Raw genomic sequence first — 16,086 nt, 5'->3', positions numbered from 1 at the left:
CCAGTGTAAAACTGGAACATGTAAAGCGAACTAAAACACACAAAGCATTTCTTTTCAGAGTAACTTGTGTAATGTGACCAAATCATAGAAAAAAGCAAAAATATTAAAGATGTTTAAGTTGTTCATTATTGATTTTGACACTTCCTCACCTCACTATGAAAATAATGTGGAGGTATTGTTCATCTTTGGCTCAGGTTCTGCTACTCTTATTAGTGGTACATTAAACAAACTATTTTGCAATAAAAAAGAATTTAGCAGAGTAAGTCAAATGTACATTTTAGTGCCACTTTTACCTGGAAAGACCAAGGTCTATTGGGCTCTGAGAAGAACTTGTCATTCACAATATGGCCGACACACAGTTCTACCAAGGCAGTCTTCTTCAGACACTTTTCTGTTCTGTTTTCAGCTTGTCTTTGACACAACAGGATATTTGGTTGTGTGCCGCCGTAATTATCTTCAGCTTGTTTGTAATTAACTGATCAATGCAACAGTTATGACAGGTTAAAATGCCAATAGAGTGTCTTTTCCAGGCAGGATGTTAACTGTTAATAACCTTTCCACTGAACCTTTCTTTGAAAACCCTGAGCTGTCCATCAAAGGTAAGCGAAGGCACGCGGGCTCCCAAGTCGTGCTGCTCCCGCAGACCTCTGCGCGTTGTCGTGCTGCTGCCTTCCTCTTTGTGATGGTTGCTATGGGAAGATGCATCCTGATGAGACTATTTATCAAGCTGAAGGACTATAGTGGATTTTTTTTCCATCACCCTTTAATGCACAGGCAAAAAGTATGACTCAGCCCATTAGGTTATTTTCTTCGTGTTTGGCTGCTAATTATTTCCAAATGGTGGACTGAATTATGTGGACACCAGCATGGCAGCAATACTTGACAGCCTGAGACTGAAAACAAACAAACAGACAAAAAAAATGCAACATGTTTTAACGTGTGTAAAGGGTGTTTTTATTCAAGTTTATATATATGACTACAGCTGTTTCATTTTGATTTTTTTTTTCTTCTTCATCTTGCGACATCTGCTGTCAGGCTGAAGATGAGGAAGAGGAGGACCAGCCTCTGAGCCTGTCCTGGCCCGAATCCAATCGCAAGCGCTTCACCTACCTCTTGATCATGCCCATCGTCCTCCCCCTGTGGCTGACTCTTCCTGACGTCAGGAAAACGGTGACTTTCCGAAACTTTTTCCAAGAACGTCTCCTCTCTTCTAGACAAGATTTATTCACCTTTTCTTTTTCCTTTTCAGTCGTCAAAAAAGTTCTTCCCTGTTACATTCCTGGGGGCCATCTGCTGGATTGCAGGATTCTCCTATCTAATGGTGTGGTGGGCTCACCAGGTATACGCAGCACATCAAGTTTTGATTTGAAAGTATCAGTGCAGCAACACAAAAAATGCCTTTCAGTAAGCATAATCCCTATCTGTAAACAAGACTCTTTGTCTTTTCCCCCTTTTCTACATCCTTTACATTTGATTTAACATCGTTACAGCCGTATCTTTCAAAACATAGCTGACTATTTGAGTTTTGTCACTGCCATAAGCGCCGAAGCATCACAAGGAAATTAAAAATAGCTTCAATAAAATATGAGGTTGTATTTACCCTGAAGCTTTTTTTTTCTTTACTTTTTTTTTTTTCTCTTTGCAGGTTGGCGAGACCATCGGGATTACAGAGGAGATTATGGGTCTGACTATATTAGCAGCTGGAACCTCTATCCCTGACCTCATCACCAGTGTCATTGTGGCACGCAAGGGGCTGGGCGATATGGCTGTATCCAGCTCTGTGGGCTCCAACATCTTCGACATCACTGTTGGGTACGTCATATCTGAGAGTTTTAAGCCTGTGCTCAACTTTTGGCTGTGTGAACCTTGAAGTAAAATGCTGTAACGATGAATCTGTCCCCACGATCCTCTCTGAGATGCAATTTTATTTGAACAAAATAGAGTTTTGTATTTAAAACAATTATTATCTCCTCACGTCACTCTGAAAAGAGATACATTTTTTCATTTTATTGTATTGCATCTGGTCATAGCAGCCTGTTCTTGGAAAAGAAAATTAGCGAAACCAGTCATATAGAATGCAGGCTCTTATCCTCAGTGTAATATATTTAGGAGCTAAGTGGTTTTAAAAATTTTTTGTGATTCTTCAGGATTTGATCTGAAAGATCAACACCAGACAGCAAATTACTGTGAAGTGGAAGGAAAATGACACATGATTTTGAGCATTTTTATGCAAATAGAATCTGAAAGGTTTGGTTCACATTTGAATTCAGAGCCTCCAATCTCCTTTGTAGAACCGCCTTCCTCTGCAATTATTGCTGCTTTCTATCAGCTTCTCACATTTAGAGATGGACATGCTTGCCCAATATTCATTTTGGCAAAATAGTCCAAACTCAGTCAGACTGGATGCAGAGCATATTTAAAGACCAATCTATGCAGTTTTGCCACAGATTTTGTACTGGACTTTGATTGGACCATCCAGACACAAATTATGCTTTGATCTAAATCTGTGTGTACTGAGTTGCTACCCTGGATTTTATTTTGGGATATTACAGTAAAGCGGGCTCAATGCAAATGTACACCACGCTTTTCAGATTTTTATCTGTAAAAGATGTGGTGAACCATATGCCATTCTCTTCCCACTTCACAGTTATGTACATGAGTTCTTCGTGATTGTAAAGTGGCAACATTCGAAAAAGGATTATGGGATTTGAATGCGAATCGTTCGTTCGTGCAGTTGTTTTTTCAACAACATGTTCGTACCTTTGCAGACTGCCGTTTCCCTGGCTACTGTGGTCCATGTTCCGTGGCTTCATCCCGGTGCAGGTCAGCTCCAACGGCCTCTTCTGCGCCATCGTGCTCCTCTTCCTCATGCTCCTCTTCGTCATCATCTCCATCGCTGCGTGCAAGTGGCGAATGAGCAAGCTTTTGGGCTTCATCATGTTCATGCTGTACTTCGTCTTCCTGGTTGTCAGCGTCATGCTGGAGGACAGGGTGATCAGCTGCCCCGTGTCCGTCTGATAGGCCCGCCGGGGAGCTGCCCTCTCCTCACCCACCTCGTCACCATCCAACAACCATCCATACAGCCTGCCGTCGATCTCACCTGACCCTCATAATCCTTTACACCACAAGAGCCACGTGAGGAGTAAAGAAAAACGGGACGAAACATGGAATCTGCAAACAATTTTGGCCCACGGGGAGGGGTGGAGGAGGGAGTGTGATGAGGTTTTATCTAGAAAAGATTTTGTGGATAATCTTTTTGAGGAGGGGCGCGAGCCAGGCAAAAGGTATTATGCATGCAATTAGGCTCACTGGAGGAACTGGATTCAAGTCGTCGCCTGACAGGTTGGAGTAGCAGCATGTTCACATTTTTAACAGCAAAAACGCCACGACTTGAGCAGCAACTGTGAGCACATTTGAACGGACAAGCTCGCTCAGCAGGCCGAAACAAATGTTGGATGCAGATGAATTTATTTATGAGGACATGGCAGACTCTGCGGATGAGTGTTTCGCTCCAAAGCCGATGGTATCGAGACTCTCGTGTGAGATTTCTGCAGACAAACTTTTCCTCCTTTTTTGTTCTTTTCTTTTTCTTTTTTTCTGCGGATCCATCTGTGCTCGGTCTTTATGACACGTTTCAGCCTTCATCCTGTCCTGCCAATTGTCGTCGACACATTTCCACTGAGCTTTTTTTTTTTTTTTTGGCTCCATAGAAGTAGCAGTAGGTTTACAGTAACAGTATTATTCGACGTGAAGCCATCTTAACAGTCTGCTTCTCTTCTTCTCTCGCTGATTGTACAGAATCCTCCATGCTTCACATGTACCGATTACAAAAAAAAGTTTAAAAAAAGCCTGACTGAGGTGTAGAGACTAGCCTTCAAATATCTCACACAGTTTGGAAGAAATGCATGAGTACATAGGCTCAATACATAAATACCTAAATACCTAGAAGTACCACATCAAAAAGATGTTTACCATGTTTAAGCATCATGGTTGGCTTAGATTAGTCAATGTGTAGTGCTTTGTTCACCATAAAACTTGCCTCAAGTCACCTAATCAAACCGTTTGAGGTACAAGTAACAAGGCATAAACTGCATGGGGAAAAAAACACACCCTTCAGGGTGAGAAAATAACTAACATTAAGAAAGTTGTATACAAAAAAAAACGTACTTTTGTTTTTAACTACTTTTTTGCAAATCAAGACTCAATCTCTATGTATGGTCAACGATATCTATCAAGCTGTCTATCAAACCATTTTCTCTCTAATCAAAGGTGCTTTTGTGTGCATGTGTGCAAATGTGCATTTGGAGTCACCACACTGAAATTTACTCACTTATAGAGGCATTTTGCATAATGTACTCACACCGATTTGTCTCTCTTTCAGCTACGTAGAATGTGGAAAACTCACAGACTTTATAGCAATATACCACATGTCGTCTTTGAGAGTGTAATCGCTCCATGCATGTTTTGCTAATTTGGGATTTTCTTATCAGACGCCATCAATGGAAGATGAGCAACAATAAGCGGTACACTGATTTTTGTTTTAAAATGTGACATATTAAATTGGAAAAGACTCGTCTTTTTTTTCCTTCTTCTTTTTTGGGCTCAAAAACAGATGAGAGGAAATCAATATGTTTGCTTGATTTTACTGAATAACAATGCATAAAATTGTAGTTAAAAATAAATGTTGACACTTCCACTTGAGGTAGTAGCATAATTTTAGATGTGTTTATTTTCTTCCTTTTTATATCTGTTTAGTTGTGGAAACAACACATGGGACACCATTGGGGTGTGCAGAGGAAACAGCACCTCCTACAGTCACAGGATCACAAAAAACAGATGCTATTAGCAGCTAAATCTAATTTCACCACTTGTAGCTCCTTCTTAGGACCTCTCATTTGTTTGCATGGAGTAAGGCGAGGATTAGGTATTAAAAAATTGGCTACAGTATATAAAAAACAAAAAATATATATTTTTTTCAATGTAAATTATTTTACCATCACAACAACCACTGTTTTAAATATAATGCTACAAGAATAATGACACACAAACAACACAAATGTCTAGTTCATTGTTTTCTCATGTGTTACCAAACTGGAAATCCAGTTTTATTATAATGAATTATACCTGCAGTCAGATAATCATCAGTATACTTCAAGTATACAAGATTTGTGTTGTTAAAGTTTGCAATGTTAGAATAAGCTATGCACCACATAGATTTTTTTAAATGTTATAAACACATTTAAAATGCATTGTAGCAGATTTATTTTAAATTTTTTTATTCCTTAACTAGGATTAAAAAAAATAGTGAATTCAGACACAAGATTATCTGTTGTACACATAAAAGCCTCTTAAATAATGTACCGTTAAGCCCAGAATTATTCATGCCCCTGTAATATTTACGTCAAAAGTAATCTTTTATTTTGACCAACTTAAAAAATAGCTTCAACCTCGTAGACTACCAGAGCTCAACGCCAAAGATAAATTGACTAAATCCCAGAGGAAAAAAGCTGATCAGCAGTTATAATAAGGAGTTCCTACTGATTATTGTAACGGGTATAAACATTGGATACCTGCCACTTCTATAATATGAAAATAAAAACGTTTTCTGAAAACGACAGCTCTTGATAATGATTTTTTAAACATTTAGAAGATTCACCCAGTCACACAAACATACACTCTTTCATACACCATCACACACATCAGTAGGAAACTTGGGGTTAAGTGCCTTGCCCAGGGGCACATCGACATGCGATGGGGACAAGCTGGAATCCAACCCACAAATTTCTGATAGCCAAGTTGATGACTCTACCCACTGAGCACCAGTCACTTTCATTTCTGTGCTAGATGATTTTCTTTTAATCATTTTAAATGTGAAAAATTACTTTTAATTTTGACCACAAAACCAAGGAATTTTGGCTCATATTTCAGATTTACATTTAGTGTTTTCAAGCAAAAATCAAGTAATGGCCGCTTTTTGTTCTTCATTGCTGGTGTCTGATGAGAGCGTCGATTATCAGAACATGCTTGGAGACTAATCCCTCCCATTCGTCTGTCCCTCTCTGTCCTCCCTACCCGCAGGAGGTAAAGTGGGCGACCAGTTCTCCTCCTCCCCGCGCCTTTTACCTCAGCCTCTGCACAGCCGCGTCGTAGGAGTTAACTGTAAAATAGTAGTATGTATAGATTCACCGAATGTGTGAGGAAGCATGCATGCGAGGAACTCTGGCTGGTCACCCCAGCGCAGCTTATTACCACCAAATTTTATGCATTCGTTTGCAGAGGAACATTAAGAAATTCAATGCTTTTTTTGTTTTGTTTTTGTAAATAACTTTTTTCTTTCCTTTTTTAAAAAACAAAACAAAAGAAAAACAAAAAAGTTACACACATACATTTAACTCACTACTTTTGCTGTGATGTTCTGGAAGCTATGAGGAATGTTGCAGGGAACCCTTTAGTAGCACCACTGAGAGAAAGCAAACACCGAACTCGCATAAACAAACAGTAAACATGCCCATTCTGGTTCTGTTAAGGAAAAGAGGGCTCTAAAGACCACATTGCCTCCTCTGATTCAACTAATTTACACTGCCACTCTATTTTTATTTCATTTTATTTTTTTAGTATATGCACAATACAAATCTAAATCATAACAATAGATATTGTAAGCCATTCTTTCACCATTCAGTTCGGAAGAGTCAATTTACAGTATGGTCTCTTTTGTGACTCGTGTGCTTTTGTGCACATTTTCCATGAAAAGCCTCCGTCAGCGCCCACACACACCGTTTGATCCGATCTCACTTAAGATTCTTTTCACACCCCTTCTTCAAAGGAACCCTTTAGGAAATATCAGATTTTTACGTGCTCTTGCTGAGACTTTGTGCACAGTAGAAATAGGGTCTGCTTGGCAGGAAATGCTGAAAAATGTGGGGGAAATGAATCCAGCGGACATCTCCTTCCGTTTGTCTTCGCTTTAACTCTTAGAGTAAGTCTCAGTTTCAAAGTAGAATGAAAACCAATGTGGATATTACCCAAGGTTTCTCACTGCAACCTGTTCTGATGAGACATTTGAATGTAACAACAGGTAAGATTTTCCAAAGCACGTCAAGATGATTTTCACATTTTATTTTTTTAGCGGATGAAGAGAAAAAAAAATGTATCTATCACCTGAGCTTTGAATTGATTCTGGTTCAAAAGGGTAAGCGACCTCAAAAGTTAGCAACCAACAAGCATTCTTGCACTTGTAAAATGTTTTATTTTCTTGGTGTTGATCTCAAATTTATTTAACATGTACATATGCTGTAAACGGAAACAAATTATCCATATAATCTATATGTGTACAAGAAATATGTCTCTTTATGTAAAAAAACACAAAGTATAATATAATGAAAACAAATAAATATGCTAATTCAAATATGCAAATGTGTCTTGTTATTCTTTTTTTTTCTTATTCTCAGTTCGGGTCTTTTAAAAATTTGTTTGTCTCTGTCCACTTTTACAACATATAACTTTTTTAAAAGAACTAGGTAGAATTCATTGTTGATGTTCTCTAATCGAGTGTCAAAATTAAAGATTTATGCCGAAATACTTACTTGAATCCTCAGTAATGTTTGGTTAAATGTAAATTATTAAGCACCATTCAAACTTCAGTCATTTTCATCATTAAGGTTCTGGATAAGGGAGATCAATCTTCTATCACAAGTGTGAAGCTCCACTATTCCAATGTAATTTCCTTTGGGTGACCTCTGCAACCCACTGGTGCTGTGTTTGTCTTCCTCTCACGACCAATAGTTGGTCGTGAGAGGAAAATGGACGTTTCATGGAAAGGAGAAAATGAATTTTTGGATCATTCAAAACCGGTAAAAGAGGAGACAAAGATTTTCAACCCAGCTCCTCCGAAAACAATACTGCCCAACCCAAAACTCCGACACTGGGATCTGTCATTATCAGAGCGCACGAGCAACATTCTGAGAAACCTGGAGAGGAAACTCTGGATCACATCTTACCAGATGGACTTTACTGGATCAGGGCCTGAAAACCCTTTTAAGACCAATGATTTTAAGGAGAAAATAAGTTCTCTCACTGGGATTAATTCTCACTGTGTTGTGAGCCCAAAGGCAGCTGAAGTTAATCCAAATTGTGCCATCAACAGAAAAACGATCCCAGAAAAAGTGGGAGCGGGAAGGGGAATCCATACCAGAACGGTTGAAAAAGAAAGGAATCAAGCTGGTGCAATGGCCGAGTCCAGGCGGCCATTAACTCAATTGAAGTGCTGTAAATTGACACAGCTTTGCACAACAGATGTCTCAAAAAACTAAATTGCAATGTTAGAAAAATAATGGTTCAAAGTTTCTTAACAGCAATGTCATAGACTGATAAAAGTCATACAGAAAATGAGTGCCATGTCTCATACAGAGGGTTTTGTAGGAAACTGGATCAGTTCTTGGTTTTTCCTACAACTGTATTGACAGTATGAACTCCGTCTTTCCAGTCTAAAACACATTTCTCAGAAAAACCCGCAGAGGTTTCCAAAAACATATTTTTTTATTCATATCTTAAGGTGCTCATTCAAAGAATATAACTATTTAATCTCCCAATAGGAAATAATCGGTTCTAATATGACGAGAGGCTCTGTGTTTATCTTGGCTTATCGTGGTGAAATCATACTGCAAACATTGCCCTGATAATGCACACCTGGTTCTCTTTAATGAGGTTTACGTAAAAACTTTGCCCACTTCATTTAGCTGTAAAAACAATCAGTCCACCTATCTCTAAATCTTTAGGGATCTCTGCATTGTAGACGCTTCACAGGAATTGAGCCCAAAAAAAGGCAATTAAATTTCCGGCATTTTATTGTGAGCCTGATTTCAATAATAATTTTAATTAAATAGATTTTGTAGCTGTAAAAAAGTGTGCATTATTTCAAGAGCCTTTTTGTTAGATTTCGTTTTTAAAAGTCTGTTTGGTTGAGTGGGTAATAAAATGTAGAGTTTGGCGCCATCTAGTGTCCAACGTGCCACCTTGCGGCCTCTGGTTAATGATGACGAAACGGCTACCCTCATTCCAGGGTATGGCAAGCTAGTTCGTAAATATTCCGATATGTAAAATGAATGACAGCTTTAATGCTGGATTTTCAGTTTGCCGCTACGCTGCTCTAGTTGGACTTTGGCTGAAACTAGTTCACTCTTATCTTGCTGTATTTCAAAAACAGACGAGTCACTGGTTGGAAAAAAAAAAGTGTTCTTAATAAGCTTGTTAAGGTTGTTTATCTAGACAGACACTGCTTAATCTAACTCGTGTGAGCAAATCTGCAAATTGTGCAGAGCAGTCAAGACCTTGTGAGTAGGACCTATTGGTCACATCAAGGATTTCAAATATGTACACAGACTGCTTGCCATACACAGTCCGCCCACCAGTAAGTTGGAAAACTCTTGTGTCTTACGGCGTTTTCCTTTCTTAGTTTGTGTTTTTCCCTAGAAAAATGTCTCATGCTTTTCCAACTAAATGCATTTCGTCTCATTGTTGTCACTTGAAATAACCAAGAAGCAGAATGTCGTGCCGGTACAACCTTCGTTTTGATTTCTAAATGTTGTGAGGAAGATTAAAGGAGGCATTTCCACAGTAGGATGGTGGTGTTTACCTTCGCCTGTGGGTCTTTGGCATCATCTTAGTCTTTGCTCCACCAAGCCTCACAAAGCTGGTAGGCAAGATAAGAGAGAAAATATGAAGCCCCTCATAGATGAGTGAAAAGTGGTGTTATAGGAGGTCAAATCCACCACCCGTAGAGATACCTAGACAAACACTGCTTATTCTAGATATATAGATTCTAGTTTCGTATACATAGGAGAGGAATGTCAGTAAATTTAATTTGGGTTCTCTTCAAATATGGTGAATTTTTCAGTTCAGCATTTATTCTACTGACAGATTTATGCTAAAGGACACTCTGTGAAAATCAACTTGATATTAAAAATTAAATATCCCCTCAACAAAGTTTATCACGCCAGCTCGAAACAAATCTCTGATCTTTCCTCGGAAGTTTGTTTGACTCTCCCCAACTAGTTTTCCTTTTCTTTGCCAGTAATCCCAGTATCAAGGCTTCTTCTTTGCATTTCACTGGAAACTGTGTCTGCCTGTGTCAACCCATGCCACACACTGAGACAGATCATTGGAGATATTTACACAGGCAGATTACCCCTAAAATACACTCGCTGTGTTTCCTTGGGACAGACAAGTTGCTCTTTGCAATTTTTTTATTTACATTTTTTTTGGATCAAATATACCAACATTTTCTTTGCCTTTGGATATCCTCTAAAAGAGAAGATTTCACTGTGAGTGTGATTTTTAAAAATCAACAATGTTTCAAGGTGCTGCTGCGATTGAAGTGTATTTAATTACTACTTCTGTTCAAATTTAGGCTATTTTTTCAATAAGAAAAATGCATTTGTACCTTACATAATTAAAAATAATTGTATAATATAAAACTCCAGCAGAGGAAGCACATGGGACAGGAGACGTTGTTAGAAGATAAATTAAAAACAAGGAAATCAAAGAATCTGATGGATGTTTTCTTTCACGACAAGTCCAAACTGCATTTGATTTACTCCGTCCTAGTCAAATGATACCCACATAAAAAACTCCATTGACAGCTCATTAATCATTTGATTTATAAAGTAAACAAGAAGTAAATGTTCCTGTTCTAAAATCCATGCTGTTATACACATCTGCACATATACTCATACACATCCTATTGTCTATTAATTGTGTTGATATCACGCATAATCTAACATGGATTCTATAGTTGCAGTTCATTCCTCCACTGAATTATCACAATTTGCGGACCTTATTGATTAAATATTTCAGGTGAATTTTCCAAAGAACTCATTAAGATTCAGCAAACATAATGGCAGCTATTTATAATTATTTGTGTAACACCCACTGATCACTTCGGAGAATAAAATAAAAACCCCACTGGAGAACTCCGAGTGCTTTTGTGCCTTTAGATTTGTTCCAGGAGTAGCTTTGTTTTTCTGCTTATGTTCTGCTGCCCCAGGCTGTTTCTTAATAGCAGGGCAGGGCAGTGCAGTAATTAAAGGGGCACATAGTTGCAGCAATATTTTTAGTAGAATATATCAGCTGCAGTCATCATCAGAGACAAATCAATAAACGTCTAATGTGGCATAATATGACAAAGAAAATTATTTCTGCCTATTTCTGACTGTTCACACTGGTAAAACAGAACCGCTACAAAGATATTTAAGCCACTTGTAAATGTGATAGACCAACACAAACCGATGAAATGGTGAAGTCAGGAAAACAATACATGGTTTTCTATATTTTTCATATCTAAACAGTAATCTGTGACGTCTCTTTCTCTTTACAACAGCCTTTCATTGATATTACAGTTGCAGTTCTTCTGTGTTTTGTGTTTAGAGACTGAAATTTATTTTCCTCTTTTGTTTGCAAAACATCTCAAACTCAGTCAGATTGGACAAAAAGCATCTGTGAACTTCAGTTTTCAAGCTTCTTAATTCTATCTAATCTTTAACTACACCAATCTATGACTGTGATTCAATCTAAACCATGCCATTTTAATAATGGTTGTATGTTTAGCCTCAAGGTCTTGCTGTAAGGTGAACCTTGTATTTAGCTTCATTGATCTTCTTTAACCTGAAGCTTCCTTGTCTGTGATAATGAAAGGCATCTCTCACAGCATGATGCTGCCACTGCCAATTGTTAACCCATGCATGTTGTTTTCTGTGTCTCTCACACCTGAGCTGTGACCTCTGCAGCTCCTCCAGAGTTACCTTAAGCCTGCTGGCTGCTCGTGCTCTACCTTTCAAAGCGTTTGAATGTCTCACTTTTTTGTTTTTATCTTTGTGTGTCTGTTTAATCTAAATTATTGGATCTTTTCGGATCATTTTCACACTCATAAAAAGTGAACATATGTGGCATGTAAATCCACATTCAGTAATAAACTGGGTTATGTTACAATTTGTTTGCTGAATGATAAATATATTTTAAAAATACTACAATGATTTCTTTTTTCTCACTTGACAGAAAGTACTTGAAATTTAGTATTTCCTAATCTTAGTCCTTAAATCTCTTTCTCTCTCTCTCTCACACACACGCACCAGCTTGATCTTAATGGGTGAGTTACAGGCTTCTGCAGATCCTGGTGACGAGATGCGAGTTAGCTCATTCCTTTGAATGTGTAGGAGTGAGGATGCATCTAATAACATACAGGACAGTTTGCCTCCAAGATGAGAGATAGGAAAAAGAGACCCTTCTAAGGTGGTGAGATAAGTTTTGGAAAGAAAACAAGTTGTCTGAAAGCTAACTCAAAAAAACCAAAAACACAACCCCCCCCCCACAAATGCAGGGATTCAACGTTTATTTCTATGACTGAGAAGAAGAAGCTGGTTTAACTTGTCTTACTTCAGGAAATGGAAAAGTGACCTATTTTCAGCAGAGAGAGCTTCATAAGAAACAACTCACACATCATCACTGAGACCCTTAATAAAAGAATCTGAATTATTACTGCTGCAACAAATAAATTAACTATGAACCTGCATCCGAGATTATTAAGTGAGGAATTTGCCTAAGGACACTTTTACATACATCATGTCATGAATGCTCTGTGGTTTGTTCAACAATAGATTCATTCTGTTTCTGTTTCATACATACTTGCAAGGCTAATAACTTTTACGTTTTTGTTTTCCTCAAATACTACAAACTAAAATAAATTACAAACCAGTCTTGAAGCTGCGGTAATAATTTCAATAAAGGTCTGAGGGAGGAAAAATCCATAGAAGTTATTTTCCCTCCAACTCCCTAATCATCAAGAACGTGTTGTAGTTTTTCAAAACTTCCACAGTAAACGTTCCCGCCTCACCTGGATTCCTCATAAGTGCATGAGTTTGTCGCGGAGTCTGCTGGGACTTTCCCCCTATTCAGCGAGGGCCTGTTCAGGACCTAGCAGTCGTTTCTGGATCATCTGCCAGGAGTTAATGAACTCCACGTGCTGACGGTGATGAGGTCAAAGGGCACAGAGGGGGCGGCTTGGTCAGCCAGACTGCACTCGGGCGGACTTTAGTCTGCTTGTCGCTGCAGGGAGTTGTTGCGCGCTTGACTCAGCAAAGTCTCAGAGGAAGCTGCAAGCCAAGTCATGCATCCTGGTTTGATCTTGCTACAAGCCTGGCAGCAGAGAGACTCGTTGGAGTCAGACTTTGGCTACGATGTAAGAGAGTCAGCTCAAAATGTCTCAGACGGAGGCAAGTCACCATCCAGAACTGCTCAGTTTAGTTGTTTCTGGTTGGGTTTCTTTTCTTTACTCAGGTCTCGGCGGACCTGCTGTGACTCACAGTCGGAGGCCTGTGTTCATCTGGTTTGTAGCTTCTGCACATGTGGCTCTGTGATTCAGCCTGAGCGATGTCTGAAAGTGGAGCTTACATTAGCAACACGGGGAGAATGTTGTATCAAAAATAACCGTTCAAGTTTTCTCACATTCACACAGTGATTTGGAAGCCGCCAGATGTGGAGAAAACAAGTGAGTCAACTCTAAAACACAGACAAGTCAGGATTTTATGAAACTAAATATATAAATTGAATTAAAGGGAAGATTGTTCAACATTTCAGAAAGCCTCCGTTAATTTCTTTTAAACAGAAAAGTAAATGTGTACTACGTTTCCTCAAGCTATATTTTTATAGGTTTATTTGAGTTTGCATTAACAAATCAGGTTTCAGTTAGATTATGTTAAACAGAATTGAGATGGGAAAGTACCTGAATAAATAAAAATTAACTTTTAACTATATACTAATATGCTTGTTCTGATGTCATGTTCTGCAAACCAATGCTAGTCTATGCTAAAATTCTACAAAAATCATACAAAATTATTGACATATTTACCTGAATATTAAATTGTAATTATATAGGAGCATGCTTTCACACACACACACACACACACACACCTACACACACCCACACACCCCACCACACACACACACACACCCCACACGCACCCCCACACGCGCACACACATATGTGTATATGTAATGCATACAGAATAATTAAATCAGCTAAATTTTATTGGACGTATTTGATTTAAAATATTGCAAATTAATTGAATTAATACATTTCAGATGAACAGAACTGTGCTGAAATAATAAAAATAAATAAGGATGAATTTAAGTGAATAAGATATGAAGAATTATTTAAATACATAAAATTAATTTTAATTAAATTAAACTCTTCTATATTTGTAGAAGTCAATTTTTAAAATGTATGCTTTACAATTCAGCTCTACATAGAAGTATTGCAATGTTAAATTTAAAAGTTGGGTATTTTGTCATATTAGAACAATTAAGTTATTTGGCCAAAATCAGCAAATTACAAGATACACGATCCCATTTTGTGAGTTGAGTAAAAAGTTTATAAAAACACAAGTGTAGCATTTAGGCTGAGGGAAAAACAACAACCTGAAATAGAAAGTAAAAATAAAAGGTAATCATGTCCTAGCTGTCTGATAAAAATGTCTTGTTTATTTAGGTGTGTGTAGAGAATTGAGTTTGGCTCTTTCTTGTAGCATGTTTTAAATATTTAGATATGTGTGGACGTGCACCATGTATTTAATTTGAAACTAGCCTTTTCATGCTGAATAAAACAAGCTTCTGTCAAATTCCTACAACTTTCTAATGTGACACAAAGATCACCCCCAACAACTGAACTCTTAGCATCTAAGTTTAGCCGGATGGCATTTAAAATAAACACATTCAAGCAACATTGATGACAATGTAAAGGGAAATACTGAAATATTTAACATTATAGTAACAAATTGAACATTTAGCCAATAATGTGTGAAATCCAAAGATGCAAGCATGACCTGAATATTTTAAAGCAACTCAAGAACATGCACCTGGTCAAAAACGTACTTCCATATTGGCAGCCTAAACTAAACTAAACTAAACTAAGAAAACAAAAAGCTGAATCATCTGTCACTTGTTGTGAGTGACTTTGAATCGATGTTTTAATCCAGTAATTAATTTATTCTTGTTCTTTCTTTTGCCGTGGTTTTCCAACTACTTTGTCTTACCTGTCAGAAAGATAAGCCTGAACCTTTGATGCGCCTCTTGGTTGGAGTGATACGTGATGCCGTCCGCCGTTACAAGCTGTAGCTTGTAAATGTTTCCGGGAAAAAATAAAGAACTCAAACCATAAAAAGTGCTTATTATTCTGTCATTTCCCTTAAGGATTTAAATTGTCCCAAGTGTCTTTTCAGAGCGACTAATTTTCAACATAGAACCTCTAATACTTGCTTTCTAAAAAAAGAAAAAAACTGACTTTTTTTTATTAAGCAAAAACACAAAGCCACATTGTGCAATAATGAGACTTAATTCTGCAATGCTCAAATCTGGTGAGGTCAAGTTGAAACTTGGGATTTTCTCTCAATTTACACAGTTTGAAGGCGTCAGTGAAGGTTTGAGCTCTTGGTGGAGAAACCATGGTGACCAAAACTAAAAAGTCTTGAGAAAACAAATTGTTGCTCACCAGGAGTCGAGGGAGGTATACATATGAAGTTATCACAGGATTTCCGAGTGTTAGAACTGGAAGGACTGGAGTCACGCAGAAGAAACCATGAATGGTCGGGGAATATATGAGAGACTACAAAGATCCTGAATTGAAAAATGTTGATTCAGACCAAATCCAAAAATTGCTCTCAAATAGGAGATTCACCAGAACTCTTCAACAGGACCGGACTGTGAGATTGTAAACCAAGAAAAGCTGCTGCAATAAAGACGCTATCAAGCTAGACTGACACATGCTGGAAGCTATATTCAGTAATAAAGATATTGCTTATGTAAAGAACACGTCCCACTTTGTAAAACACGTTGGTGGGAGCAAGGTGCTGTGGGAATGCTTCAGCTCAGCTGATACTGAGAATATCCTCAGATCAGAATGATGTCAGGCAGTAGCATAGCTGGATCTGGGTGGCTTTGTCTTCAAACATGATAAAGGATAATCCCTCTGAAATAAATATCCCTCTGTTTAACAAATTTCTGTTAAAATTCTCCTTTGCTCTGTTTAACTAGGGGAAATGT

At 38.0% G+C, this 16,086-nt stretch overlaps 1 protein-coding gene across 5 annotated transcripts in view; it reads left to right on the top strand.

The window, feature by feature from the left end:
- Positions 1 to 7,409, top strand: part of LOC114157692 (sodium/potassium/calcium exchanger 2-like) — a 58,552-nt gene extending 51,143 nt beyond the window's left edge. For all 5 annotated transcript variants that reach the window (XM_028038816.1, XM_028038817.1, XM_028038818.1 and 2 more), the window contains 4 exons: positions 1,036 to 1,170; positions 1,250 to 1,339; positions 1,646 to 1,812; positions 2,769 to 7,409. In XM_028038816.1, coding sequence (XP_027894617.1) covers positions 1,036 to 1,170; positions 1,250 to 1,339; positions 1,646 to 1,812; positions 2,769 to 3,018 — 642 coding nt within the window. In that variant the 3' untranslated portion in view covers positions 3,019 to 7,409. The remainder of the gene's footprint in view (positions 1 to 1,035; positions 1,171 to 1,249; positions 1,340 to 1,645; positions 1,813 to 2,768) is intronic.
- Positions 7,410 to 16,086: the final 8,677 nt, after the last annotated feature.

The sequence above is a fragment of the Xiphophorus couchianus genome, chromosome 14, assembly GCF_001444195.1.
Source record: "Xiphophorus couchianus chromosome 14, X_couchianus-1.0, whole genome shotgun sequence".
NCBI lineage: Eukaryota > Metazoa > Chordata > Actinopteri > Cyprinodontiformes > Poeciliidae > Xiphophorus > Xiphophorus couchianus.
The sequence above is the reverse complement of the archived record's forward strand: the minus strand, read 5'-3'. Positions and strand labels throughout refer to the sequence as shown.